This window comes from Opisthocomus hoazin, chromosome 8 (assembly GCF_030867145.1).
Source record: "Opisthocomus hoazin isolate bOpiHoa1 chromosome 8, bOpiHoa1.hap1, whole genome shotgun sequence".
In the NCBI taxonomy this organism is placed as follows: Eukaryota; Metazoa; Chordata; class Aves; order Opisthocomiformes; family Opisthocomidae; genus Opisthocomus; species Opisthocomus hoazin.
Genome location: NC_134421.1, coordinates 12,893,502 through 12,906,821, shown reverse-complemented (window position 1 = coordinate 12,906,821; position 13,320 = coordinate 12,893,502). Strand labels below are relative to the sequence as shown.

Genomic DNA, 13,320 nt, shown 5'->3' with positions numbered 1-13,320 from the left:
CCTCAGATCAAAATTCACTGCCCAGCTAGCAGGAGGCGAGGTGCCGAAGCCAACAAAAACCCCATGATAACAAAACCTCCGAGGCCGCCGCGGTCGGTTTCTCCTCGAGGTATTTCTCCGTTCAGGAGCTGCTCGGTGGTGGCCAGGAGAAACCTCCCGCCTGACAAGTGACGGGCTCCCCGGCGGAGGGTACCCCGGGGGTCAGGGAGGTTCCACCCGTGGAGGGACGGCGGCTCTGAAGAGCGCTGGCGGTGCCCAGGCGCGTCGGCGTACGCCTCCGGGGGTCTGACCCAAACTAGGGTCGGAATTCTACGGCAAGGCGTTTCTTACCGCAGTGGGTTGAACTGGGATACAAAACCAGAACAACGTGGTCGTTGGCCTGCAAGGAGTAACAGAATCCAGCCCAAAGCACGTAACCATTTCTTCGGATTCAGGTCCATGTGTGTACTAATGCAGCTTCTGAGAGAAACCCAGTAAAAATAGTCATTTGCTTGTTTGATTTACAACTCTATAATAGCGAATAAACGTGCTTAGATTTACTTCACAGTTCAGCAATACACTAATTTTACTTGTACATTGCCAATTGTGTTTTTTGTTTAGATTAAAATAAACACCCTAAAAATTAAAGACTATAAAACTGTTACTGCCCTTCTCAAGGTGCATTGTTATTCATCATCAGTGCATTTTGGTTTCCACTTTAGGTAGCGTACGAAGGGTTAGGATCTCAGTGAAAGCAGGGGACAGAATAAATTGCATCCTCTACCAAAGAACTGCCAGTCCTTTTCAGATGGGTGCATACCATGAGCCCTTCCCATGTTAGTCAGCTTTATCTAAACCTTCCAAAGCAATGTCTGCCCCTGAATTTCATGGGTTTCAGGGTCAGTCACAACAGAGTTGTGGGGCTGGGGAGGTCAGAGGCCGTTTTTGTCAAAGAGTAGTGACCTTCGCAGCAAGAGGTAGCCTGACAAAAACAGGATTCATGCTAGTGAATGGAGTTCTCACTGCTCTTCCCCCGCTGAGTCTTTTTTCTACCTGGTAATGAAAAGTCTTCAAGAATTGTGATGGATTTTTATATGCATACATACATACACGTTTGTGAGTGTGTATACATATACTTAAAAATACCATATGTATTATTATTGTTATGGTATAATAGATAATATTACAATATATTATATTGCATATGTTACACCTACCTAGCTTTTGTTCTATGTTTTAGCTTATCAAAAAGAGAACACTTTTAATAAAATGTTTATTAGTAGTGAGAAGAAAGCAAGGAGAAAGCCAGAAAGTGAAAAAGAAAAAAAGAAAGAGAAGAAAAAGAAAAGGGAAAAAAAGAGAAAAGAGAAAAAAGAAAAACAAAAAGGAAAAAGAGAAAGAAAAAATGAAAAAAGAAAAAGAAGAAGAAAAAGAAGAAAAAGAAAAAGAGAAAGAAAAAGAAAAAGAAAAAAGAAAAAGAAAGAAAAAGAAAAAGAAAAAGAAAAAGAAAAGAAAAAGAAGAAAAAGAAAAAGAGAAAGAAAAAAGAAAGAAAAAGAAAAAGAGAAAGAAAAAGAAAAAGAAAAAAGAAAAAGAAAAAGAAAAAGAAAAAGAAAAAGAAAAAGAAAAAGAAAAAGAAAAAGAAAAAGAAAAAGAAAAAGAAAAAGAGAAGAAAAAGAGGAAAGGAAGAGAAAGTGAAAATGAGATTGAATATTTTGGCATGTGATAGAAAAGCTTCTTCAGAAAGATTTGTGTAGTCACATACTTGCTTTACTTACACATAAATATGTGACTAGGCAAGAAACAGCAGTTTCAGTTACCACGGTCAAGGGAAGGGCTTAATTAACAGGCTGCAGGCTCTGACTCAGGAGGTTTGGCAATTTGTACTAGCATGATTTAAGAGATTCCTGCCCCTAACCAGCCATTCCACCCAAAGGTTATCATCCTCCCCAGAGCCGCTGCACTTCGCAACCTGGTCTATACCCCTGCAACCTGCAGGCCATGACGGTTTGCATTAAGCAGGTGGGTTCTGACCTGCAGTGCTTAAGGAGGGGCCCTGCTTTCCCTTGCAGCTCTCCTGGTGCGGTCGGTGATGGTGAGATCTGTAGAGCTGTGCTTGGTAATCTATACATTGCTCCCCACCAATGTCCAGTTTAAATTTCAAAGCCCTCATCAGGAAGCAGTTCAAAGGTAGTAGGTAAAGCATGTTCAGACTCCCATGGCATCAACACAACTTTCTAAATTAATTAAAAAAAATAAAAGAAGGACTGTGGAGTTTCTTTTGCAAAAGACTTTCAAAGCCCTGTCTGACTGACAGTGTTCTGTTGGTCAAAATTCCCTTCTTCAAAAAAAAAATTCCCTTTTTTTTCAAAATTCCCATGCACTTTGCGCATGGCATTGCAGTTCTCCACTCAGAAAGTCTTCTTTACACGTTGGTCTGACACTGTGTCCTGTCTCCCTCCTCCTTGCTGAACAGTCTCCCTGGACTCTTCAAGTCAGGGTGACTGAGTTGTTCGCAGATGCGTTGAAGGATACGGCACATTTGTATAAGACAACAGTCTCATTTTCTCCTCTCTCTGTCTATGGGAATTAGTCTTTATTTGGTTTAACAAGCTATTGTAAAAAAATCTAGGAAGTGCTTCTGGCTTCCCTTGAGTGGTGCCGGGATTCACTTCCATCCTGATCCTTCCAAAGACCCAGCTTTGAGTTACTGGTCAGTTCTGCCCACAAATGTCTTGCCAATGCGCCTGCTTCTTGGAGGAATTGATGTTCTTGTTGATGGGTGAACAGGGTCACAGTGGGCTCTTGGCAGATTCAATGCAATGCAGAGATTCGGAATTCGCTGGAGAAGGGAAAGTGAGTTTTTCTGTTCTAGCGACACTGCCTTCCTCATACCAATTTCACAGTCTTGATGAGGCAGATATTTCTATGCTCGTTGATAACTAATAGGCCAGAATCAATGCTTTGATTTAAGCATCTTCAATAAATACAAATTAGCACTTTGGTCTCAAATGCATCAAAACTCCAGCTGCTAAAGACTGGCCACCAAAAAAACTTCCTCACATGACTTACTTTCTTCATATCTGGACACTTTTGCCTGAAGGTAACTTGAATCAGAATAAAATAGATGAATTAGCCTAAACCTGATCTCCCTTGTCCTTAACAGAAGTGAAGAATAGAAGTATATTGGGTGATAACACCAGCTGACAGGGGTAAAATGTCGGAAGGTCTGTGACACTAACCCAGGAAACAAGATTTCCATCAGGTACCTAAAGGTGGAGAAGGGTCTCTGATGTGTTCCTGAAAATCGTACCAGGACCTTGGCTGAGTATTTAAGAGCCGGGACACTTGCAAGACCTGGCCTGGCACATCCTTCCTCCCTCAGTCCTTGCAGATTTTCAGCTCATTTCTGTAGTTATTTTAGACCCCAAGCTCTGGCCAGTTTACCCACTAGTTAAATATACAAGGTCAGAGAATTTTGCTGCTTTTTTTACTTACCTAAGGAAAAATGACTTTTCCATTTGCAGTATTCCAGCAGCAACACATTTGTTACAAGGTATGGTAAAGAAGACAGCACGTCTTACCTGCTTCAGTGAGTACACTGGCTTGGGGGAGCAACAGCAGCAGGGCTGAATACACGCGATATAACGTCCTCTGTCCAGGCATAGCCTTGAGCAGTTTGTACCTGAAAGCACAGGTGTAGGACTACTCATTTGCTGTGAGTTATGGAGGTTCTCAAGTCCTTCGTTGGATAAAAACATACATGGGCACATTCAGGATTTTTTGAAGGTTTGCAGCTTGTAGAAGTTTCTGTATTTAAGTAAATTTAAATGGCGTCTATTTAATTTCAAGAACTTTATTTGAGTGTGAAAATCCCTCATATATCTTGCACAACTGTACAAATAACACTTATGTCCATTTTAGGCATAAACACGGTTATCATCACACTGGGTGCTATCAAAGATTTTATTTACAAAACAATTACTAAAATGCCTGATGTCATATTTCCATTTATTTATTTCTTACCCATAGGGTAATAGGTCCACCATAATTGCTTGGTGCATTTTATAATACAGAAGAAAAAGCTATGTTAATAAAGTCTAACAAAAACTCACCAATAGCTACAAATCTGACAGAAAATGTCTAAGAAAAATTCTCCCCAAAATACAATACATTTTTCCACACATACACAGTACAGAATAAGTTCAAAGGCACAGCTTTGAATTTCGCTTTTGTAGAAGTATATAGAATTATCACCACGTGAAGGAATTGAAAGAACAGTTTCATACCTGTCAATAGGTAATTAAATGAATAATCATGTTTGCATTGTCATTCTTTTTTTACATAATTGCTTCATATCATCATATTTAACATCTGTGGCTCTGAATCCAAAATCTTCCCAGTCCCCAGGTCCCTTCTTAACCTTGTCATTACTGACCAGAGAAGTTAGATTTTTCCATATTGTGCAAACTTAACACAAATACATATATAATAAGAACAATAGTCAACTTAAGGCAGTGTATAATTCAATGCTACATGTCTTTTCTTGTCTTTTGTAAAGATCAAACTTACTGGATCGACAGAAAGGTGCATCAATATACAAAGTTAGGTGTAAACTGAAACCTACCACAACACATGTCTTTTAAGGAGTCAGATAGAGGAATTGATACGGACGAGTGACGACTTGGCAGAATGATTTTTAAGGAACACATTAAGAGCTTAAAAGAAGAACAGACGACAGAGTTTTGCTGAGGGTGAATTTCCTGTCTTTAACTCAAATTATAAATAGATCCCGTTCCGGTACTTTTTTTTTTTGTAAGACTCATTAACATTTGTCAACAAGAAAGGGGGGCAAAAATGGCTCACTCAAACCGACATCACACAGGGTTGGCCCACATGTCAGAATTAAAAAAAGGCACAGATTGGCCTAAAAAGTGGTCTAGAATAGCACAAAAATCCTTTTTCAGCTACAGGAACATTCAGTCATACTGGTCTGCAATCTGCCCACATTATGAACTACATTTATCTGTCCAGAATCTTTTCCATCTTCACCTCCCTTGAAGAACATCCACGAAAAGTCCCACACAACACAAAGTTTTTAGAACTCTTAAGTATCTGGGCCCAGCTGGTACCAGTCACTTTCATTTAGCCCAACCTGTTGTGGCTTCCCCATTGATGTAGGCAAAGCCGGGAAAGTGTTGCATGTGCTCATATTCAGAATTTCTGCGCGTAGTCAAGGGGGTGTACATGTCACTAGAATTTCCGTATCTTGTGGAGTGCATGGACGGGCTCGTGTAGCAGGAGTTCGCGGCCGGGACCTCCGGCCAGCGAGGAGTCACTGGTGTGGGATGCAGCCTGGGAGCACTGCTCATCAAACAGGGCTCCATTCTTGATGTTGGGCTGTTGAAAGCGTACTACAGTAAAAACAAAGAAGAATAAAATTAAAGAACTATCTACCACATGCTTAGTTTTAAAATTAGGGCTGGTGGTATCACAATTCTGTGTTTGACAAAACCAAAATCATATGAATTGGCAGCCCTCCAACAATGAGGCAGCATACTGATGGCAGAATATCAGATAACTAGTGCCTGTAGTCAAACCAAAGTGTCAGGGAAAGTCTTGCAAAGCAGTCACTGCATTTAAACATTGAATTAATTTATCAGAGAGCAAGGTACTGGCAGGTATATCTGGGAGCAGAAAAATGAATCGAATTAACCTAATCTTTTTCTCACAGCTTTTACTTGGAAACTTGCTATTCAGTAAAAAACAGAGTATAAAATGTCCCAACTCCTGCTCACTCAACTGAGTTTTGAGGGAGGAGAGCAAAAGGATCTTTATTACTGGAAAGGTGCCCTCCCTTTTAAATGTTCACAAGCCACCCTGCCAGTTTCTGTAGCAAAATAGTACGGTCTGGCCTTGGAGCGAGCAGCTAATTGGAGAACTTCTGAAAAGAGGCAGGCAGAAGAAGAGTCTCTCTATTCCCCAGCTGTTCGCAGTGACAGTTGGAAACTAGAAATCAAAGTAGTTCCACAAATACCCCCCACTAAGGAGAAGATGTGCTGAGGGTAAGATACGCAGGAAAATAGAACAGCTTTTGCCCTCTGTAGCCACAGGCTGCCCAGTAACAGAAAGTAAACTGTGCTTATTTATCTTCTTGCCGGTCTTACAGGAGCAGATCTTCCGTGTGCTGTGCCTAAGAAATGGCTCTCACTGTTTTGCCCTTTTATTATCCACCTGTGCTGCAGACAAGGTTAGGATCCCTGTTCCCCTTGACCAGCCATGCGTCTTCAGAGTGTCTACATTTTACACCTTTATCTTTTCTACAAGAAATGCCATAATTTAAAATTTCATTATCTTAGGTTGTTTGGCACTGTAGTATTTCTACAACTAGAAAGCTGCCACCAAAGTAGGATGATAGCCTCTTCCGATACCTGAAAACCTTGCAAGCTGCATGCCAAAACTTTATACCACTGAGGACTGTAAACTCCATTTCCCCTATTTTGGAGGGTCATGGAGCGAAGCGCTGCTGTAGTCGTTCATAGGAGGGAGGTGGCAGGGATTCCCCAAAGGTCTCGTTAAGTTACTCCACTGCCGAGCAGGGCTGGGGTTAATCCGTTGCGTCGGCGGGTCCCCGAGGCAGTTACAGCAGTGTTTCCACCAGGAGTTTGTGCCGACTCCCTGCAGACTGCGGCCAGGAAGGCAGCCCTGCCCTGGCAAACGTATTCAAACTGTTCACAAGCCGCAGGCAGCTCAAAAGCCACATGCTGGCCTCTCTTGATTAGAGAGGAGAAAGAGAAGACTATTTTTGACCAACATACTGTAGGTAGGTGGCATATTCCACCATGGCATGGGGAGGCAGGCCAGTTAGCAGATGCGAGGGAAGACATCAAAGCTGTACGATGCGTTATTCAGCACGTGCTCCTCATCGCCACAGAGACTGTGGATTTACCTGTGCAGGCAGCTGCTGAAACAGGTTGGCAAACGGCAGCACCATACTGGAACGACAACACTTCAACTGCTACTGCTGATACAGCTGTCAGAATAAGCTGTATTGGCAACACTGGCAACAGGTCTATGCAATGTCACCTAAATTTCCATCTTCACCTCAGCAAAAGGCTGATTTTCAGTAGGAAAATTCAGCAGAGCTGAGGCACTGACCACAGAAAGCCTTATATTCCTCTGCAGAAGAATCATGTTTTCAGACTTTGCTTTCCAGAAGCTTTTGCTGAAGAGAAGAGCTGCCAGTGCCCAGCAACAATGAAACTCGACCTCTGAAGTTTTAAACGAGGTGATTTGAATTTAGGATCATGGTTCTCCCCCTTTACCTCATTAATTAAGGACAGGGCATTCTGTCAAAAGACAACCAACCTGCAAGTATTCTAAGTAAACATAAGAGCTTCCAGAAAACCTTGAACAATTTTCATATTTTCAATGTTTGGGAGACTAGCCAATAGATTTAAGCCGCTGCTTGCCTGGTCTGCACTGGCAATACGCGTAAGTCATTTCCATGCTAGTGCCTGCTGACTGCCTTCACCTGAACACCCCCATGAACAAAGCTCTTGCTATAATGAATACAGGGGAAACAAGCTGTCTTGGGATTCACTATAGCTTCAGGGTTGAATTCATATCTTTTGTTATCAAAAAGTCAGGCATCTAATAAAAGTGAGTCATCTGTGCTGTCTGCTGCCACAGGATGAATTTACCAGACCTTGAGATAAATATTTAAGACAGAAGACGAGCAGTCCTCAGAAGATTGCTCTCTTCTTCCTCTTGCTACATGATATAATCCATTAGTTAGATTGGCTCAAGTTAAATAAAAGTCCCTTTTCCATAGCTGTCAAATCCATAGGTTGTTTTTCCTGGCTGATCTCAAATGTCCCACTAACAACTGTGTACAAAATGATTTGAGATGGTCAGGACCAGGACGGATCACTGGGAAAAAACCACACTACACAAATAACATAATTTTAAATTTCTGTTTTCTGTATGTCACCTGCAGAGCTGCAAGGTGTGGTGCAAGCTAGAAACATTCTTCTTTGTCTTCAGTAGTGTTTTACTTGATACCAATTATCATGTTCTTTACCTGTATTACCCATTGATCTATACCTGAATTCTCTGTAGATTCTTGTATTAAAGAATATACTTACAAGAAGATTCATCTAGACTGTTGCTGTAATACATTGATGGTTATCTCTTGTCTTCTTCCCAATGCGATAATTGATCTACTCTGTTGTTAACCATAACAGGGTCCTTTGCCATCCTGATTCAGTGCCATTTTCCTTTGAGGTTGTGAAACTGAGGTTGCGACTTATAATAACAGGAGAATTACTTGCTTTCATACCCCTTACAAATGCCAAGAGAAAGCCCTGGCTTCAGCTGAGATAAGTTGCTACTTGATAAATTGTAGACTGCAAAACTTTAATCTACGAGCAAGAGAAACATAATGAACTCTGGGAATATTGTGGTGGATCTCCCGGTTGTACATGGCATTATGTGGGGAAGCCACATAACGTCTTTTAGGTAGCGTGGACACACACGACCTGTGACGTTGTGGGGAATGAAACCTTGGATCCCAGAATGAACTTCAGGATGCATGGAAAAGGACAGACAATCCTCCTCCTATCTGCAGTCAAGAGGCCATGCTAAGGCTTACTAAGAAGGCAGGGCTGATGGCTGTGCACGAGGGGACAGGATGCAGTGTGCTGCTTTTCCTTTTCATCAAGCACACCCGATGCAGCTGTGTTTATGAATGTGTCATGAATGTAAAAAGAATAATTGCTTGAAAATAACATGGACTCTAAATATCTAGTATTTTACAATAAATTCTGTTATGACTGAATGCAAGACGGAAAGTTTTGTAATGGTAGGTCAGCTAATCGCAAATGAGTCAGTGACTTCTTTTTCCCTGCAGTGAAGAGACTATTGAAAGACAATATTTTTAAAGTACTCATTGGCCCCTGCCTGACTATTAACTCACCCAATGAAGCATCTATTCAGCCTTGTTGGAGTGTCCAAAGCGTAGCCATCTGGGCGGATGCCTGCCCATGCTGCCTGAATCACCTTTCACACTCTACATCCGGTTTAATGAAGAGTGCTTAAGCATGCTGAACTCAAAACACTGGGGCCTAGTGATCTTTGCCAGATATAAAAGCGACGTTTGTTGGAGGGCTCTTGACAGGAAATTACCATTTTCTGGGCTAACTCACACTTGCTGCTACTGCTGCCGTTTAGACCTAGACAAGAAACCCTTTAAGTCTGGGAGACTTCAAGCAGATTAATGTTGAGGAAGGCCTTGCCCAAAAATGTAAATTTAATTCAATTTCTTGTAGTATTATTTTAGAAAATACAACGTTCAATATGTCCTCTCATTAGTGAAGACTGAGTTCCTGCACTGTAAGGATGGAGAATAATCTCTTTATTCTTACCCTCAACTCACTGACTGATTATGCATGGAGGTGAAAGGTGTCTCTGTCCGAACAGCAAAATATTTTCCTTATGAATGTGGCTCTGACTTTACGTTGCATTAGCTCACACTTCTGCAGAATGCTATAAGTTAATGTTGTACATATTAGCCACTACTTTAGGACCTGCAAATAACTCATCCCAAAAGTTATAGCAATTGTGAAGAACTGTCTATAAATTAATTTCATAAGAATATGCTTAAAATCTCAAAAAATTCCATAATCAAAACTATTGATTGCTTGCATCTTTACAACCCTTAATTTGATCCTTGTCTCTACAAACTGAAGCTTATTGAATATTAGTCTGTCAAATGGGTTGGGCGAAACTTTCACATCTATCTAAGTGATTTTTGTATTTTTGGGAGTAGCGTTTGGAGCCTTATGAAAACGCTATTTGTAATTCTTTAAAAAGAAGTTAAGACACCCGTTTCCTGTTGCATTCAATACATAATTACTTCAATTACACTCCAACAATCTCAAGTCCATTATGAAGCCAGACAGTTAGGAACAAAGATTCTTCTTGCACGGGTGCAACATTGCACAGAGAAACTAAGCAGTGCTGCAACTCATAGGGCATTTCTGGGAAGTTATGTGAGACCACCACAGTCCTCAGAGCAGTTTAGGAGGGTCAGAGTACAAAACACTGCTTAAAGGTCCTGTAACTATAGCCCCAGTACTGTGCTCTGTGCTTCTGAAAGGTGAACAGCAGGTTGTACTACTGCGGTGTTTTCCAGGCTGGTTTGTTCTGTTCAGATCGTGAAAGTCAACTACGGTCTGCATAGACCAAATCTGATGACAACAAAACAGTAGCGCAAGCACTTGTTGATACAAATGTGCTCCTCTCAGTCTCAGAAGCTGGTAAGTGCCTCTTGAGTACAGAGGCCCTGTTCAGGAACAGCTGACCCTGGCTAGGCTCTTTAGCGCAACAGGAGATAGCTTAAAAGTAGCAAAAAAATGTTTGTCTTTAACGTGGGAATTGCATCTCAAGGAACAAAAAGGGAAACACTGCTAGGCTACTTCTGTGTCTCTCTGTTAAGTACCTCCACCTGAGATACACCATTTGGAGGTGGTTGATGGGTTTTGAAAATGCAAAGGAAGAAAAGATAAGACTGTGTGCAGCATGGAGTCTAGGAGTGCTTCCCAGATCTAAGTGGCTGGTCTGTCAGCTTCTTGACTGAGTCCCTCCTACCTACTCCAAGATCAGGTTGGCACAGGAAGTCTAGAGGGGAGCTGCAGCTCCAGGAGGTTCCCTGCGCAGCACAACTGGGAGAACAGGATGGTTGAGTGCCCCCCGAGACTGCACCTGCCCTGCAGGTCACGTGCAGTCCTTAGATAACTCCAGTGTATAGAGCATCTGTCACAAGAAAAGCTAAACAGGTGATGACTCTTCAGTCTGGAAAAGAGATGACAGGAAGGAGGTGAGAGGAATGATGTAGGTTTATAATGTCTTGAATGGCAAGAGCAGATAAATAGAGAATGAATATTTTGCATTCCTCATCACCCAAAAAACATAGGGCACCCAATACTATTATGAGATAACAGACTTAAAATTAACAAGAGAATACATATTTCATGCAACCTATCCTTAAGTCTGTAAGCACAAAAAGGCTGAAAGAACTAAAAAGCTCAAAGACAGGGTAATGACGAGTAGTTTGCTACAAAATACAACAGTCCAGGTGCTGCTTCCTACTCAGGATGTCCCTAGGTCAGCTCCTGCCAAAGACAGTGTGACTATGCTGGTAAAAGGACCACTCCCTACTTACCCTATTTCTAAGACTTTTCCTCCACACCTTTCCTCCTGGCCGTTGCTGGAGATAGGACCTGGATAAGTGGACCTACAATATGATTCACTACAGCCATGCATTAGAGTACTTAGACATACATATCGTATGCTTGCTTGTTTTTGTACTGCGTGTACGGTGATGTACATTCATATGATGTGCATCTTTATATGCTAACAGTTATATTAAAATATAAAAATATGTACTGCTGCAGATTTCTCTAGTCTTCCTACTAAAAGTGTTATCCTTTTGATTTACAAAGAAAAATTACTGCGGTGTGAATTACTTTGTGTTTAAGGAAGAGGTGTGATGAAGTGAATTGAGATATTTATGGATAGCCTTAAAGAGGATAAAGACCTGCCCAGCCAGGGTGAAACTTGCAGACAGAAGCTGTGATCAAAAGCCAGTGAAATGTAGATTGTGGAGGTGTATTAGGTGAGGACATTGCGAAGGGTTTACCTTTGAAGGGGGTACCTCTCTGCTAAACTCAACATAGGTTGATAAGAATGCTGAGAGACTTTTAGAGTTGTTCTGTTTTCTACCCTGGCATCTGGTACCTAAAACTGCAGAGGCAGAGAACTCATGAAATATAAAGTCAGTATAGATGTGTGTATGTACACACATTACACAGTCCCTTTCTAAATGATGATGGGGTAGCATCATAGGATTGTATGCACTTCTGCACTACGGTTTAGAGAATTAGGTAGTAACAAGTCAATCTGTAGATATTTTTTCTTTATTTTCATGCCAGGCTCTTGGCCAGTAAGCCAAGTCAAGAAATGAGCAATCAGGCCTGGAGTTACAAGGAAGCAACTGTTCTGAGAACTATTCACAGATGCTGATGAAAGAAAAAAAAAAAATCGGATTAAGACCAAGGTTTGAGCAGACTGTCCCTGTCACCAAACAGGCTCTTACCCATCAGTGAGAATTAGTCAGCCTAAACCACCAGAAGGAGCGAGTTTTAGGCTTACGCTGGGTTAGTAGCTGCAGACACTACTTCAGCAGAACATCTACTCCCCTACAAAGTTACAAGCCGTCTCCTCTATTTTTTTGCTGCCTTCTCCATCTGAAAGTCACTGATCTTTCTGAAACTGTGAGCTACTTATCAAAATTTCTATTTAGCCCAAAGTCACAAGACACTTACCACATTCCCCTGTGAGCCAAAGCAAGTTCCAAGACTGTCTCAGAGATGGGAGATAATAACCTTAAGGACTCTCACCAGTCTGTTACAGGACAGGGTGTGAGTGAGCCTGGAGTCGTGACACATGGTGCTTCAGCAATATCAGCCTTAGCAACTACTGCTGCCTCATTTCCTCTAACATTAAGGGATTCAAATTATCCAGAAGCCTCTCACTTACATGGAATTGCTACTGGTCAGGCTTGGCTTGGGAGCCCCACCTGCACTTTTCAAGAGCTGTACATAGTACAAGATCTACAGCTGTGTGACTTCTTCCCCAGCACAGCCCCGCAGTAAGGATTCCAATGATAAAACCACAGTAGACATCCTAAAATTAGTATAATGTGGCCATCACTGTATTGTCAGGTTGAGATCAACATACTACATGTTGGTATATAGAATTTAAAGGATCACTCATTCACTTCCCCTTTCCCCATTTTTCAGTTCCCCACTTCCACCAAATAAAAGTTATTCCCTCCATCTCCTTTGCTCTAATTCCACTGTTTCTGTTGATGGTCTGTAAATCACAACTGTGATATGATTAATCTTAAAATTCTACTAAACAAACAAACAAAAAAATCAAGTACAACTCTCTGTTTTTCTTTAGGAACGTTTCTCTGGGATGGAAAATAGCCGCAAAATAACTGACCTTATAAAACCTGGAGTATGTTGCTCTCTTCCACAGAAAGAGGTTGGACACGGTGTCCTTTGAGACCAAAACAGTAACTTATAGCTAAATCCACCGTGATTACATGTCACTTGCTTCTGCTCAGACCCCTGTCTGGACAAGGTCTCTCTCTGAATCCATGTTTGTAGGGAAAATTTATCCCCTACACAGATTTTTTTTTTGTAGAAATTAATCCCTAGACACCATCCTAAAGAGCATGATTGAATATTAACTAAAGATGAGCCAGAGTTCTATAT

At 41.4% G+C, this 13,320-nt stretch overlaps 1 protein-coding gene across 2 annotated transcripts in view; it reads right to left on the bottom strand.

Annotated features, from left to right (window-relative positions):
* Positions 1-3,817: 3,817 nt before the first annotated feature.
* The window catches only part of RFX4 (regulatory factor X4), a 93,998-nt gene continuing 84,495 nt past the window's right edge, over positions 3,818-13,320 (bottom strand). For both annotated transcript variants that reach the window (XM_075428321.1, XM_009944050.2), the window contains one exon: positions 3,818-5,391. In XM_075428321.1, coding sequence (XP_075284436.1) covers positions 5,119-5,391 — 273 coding nt within the window. In that variant the 3' untranslated portion in view covers positions 3,818-5,118. The remainder of the gene's footprint in view (positions 5,392-13,320) is intronic.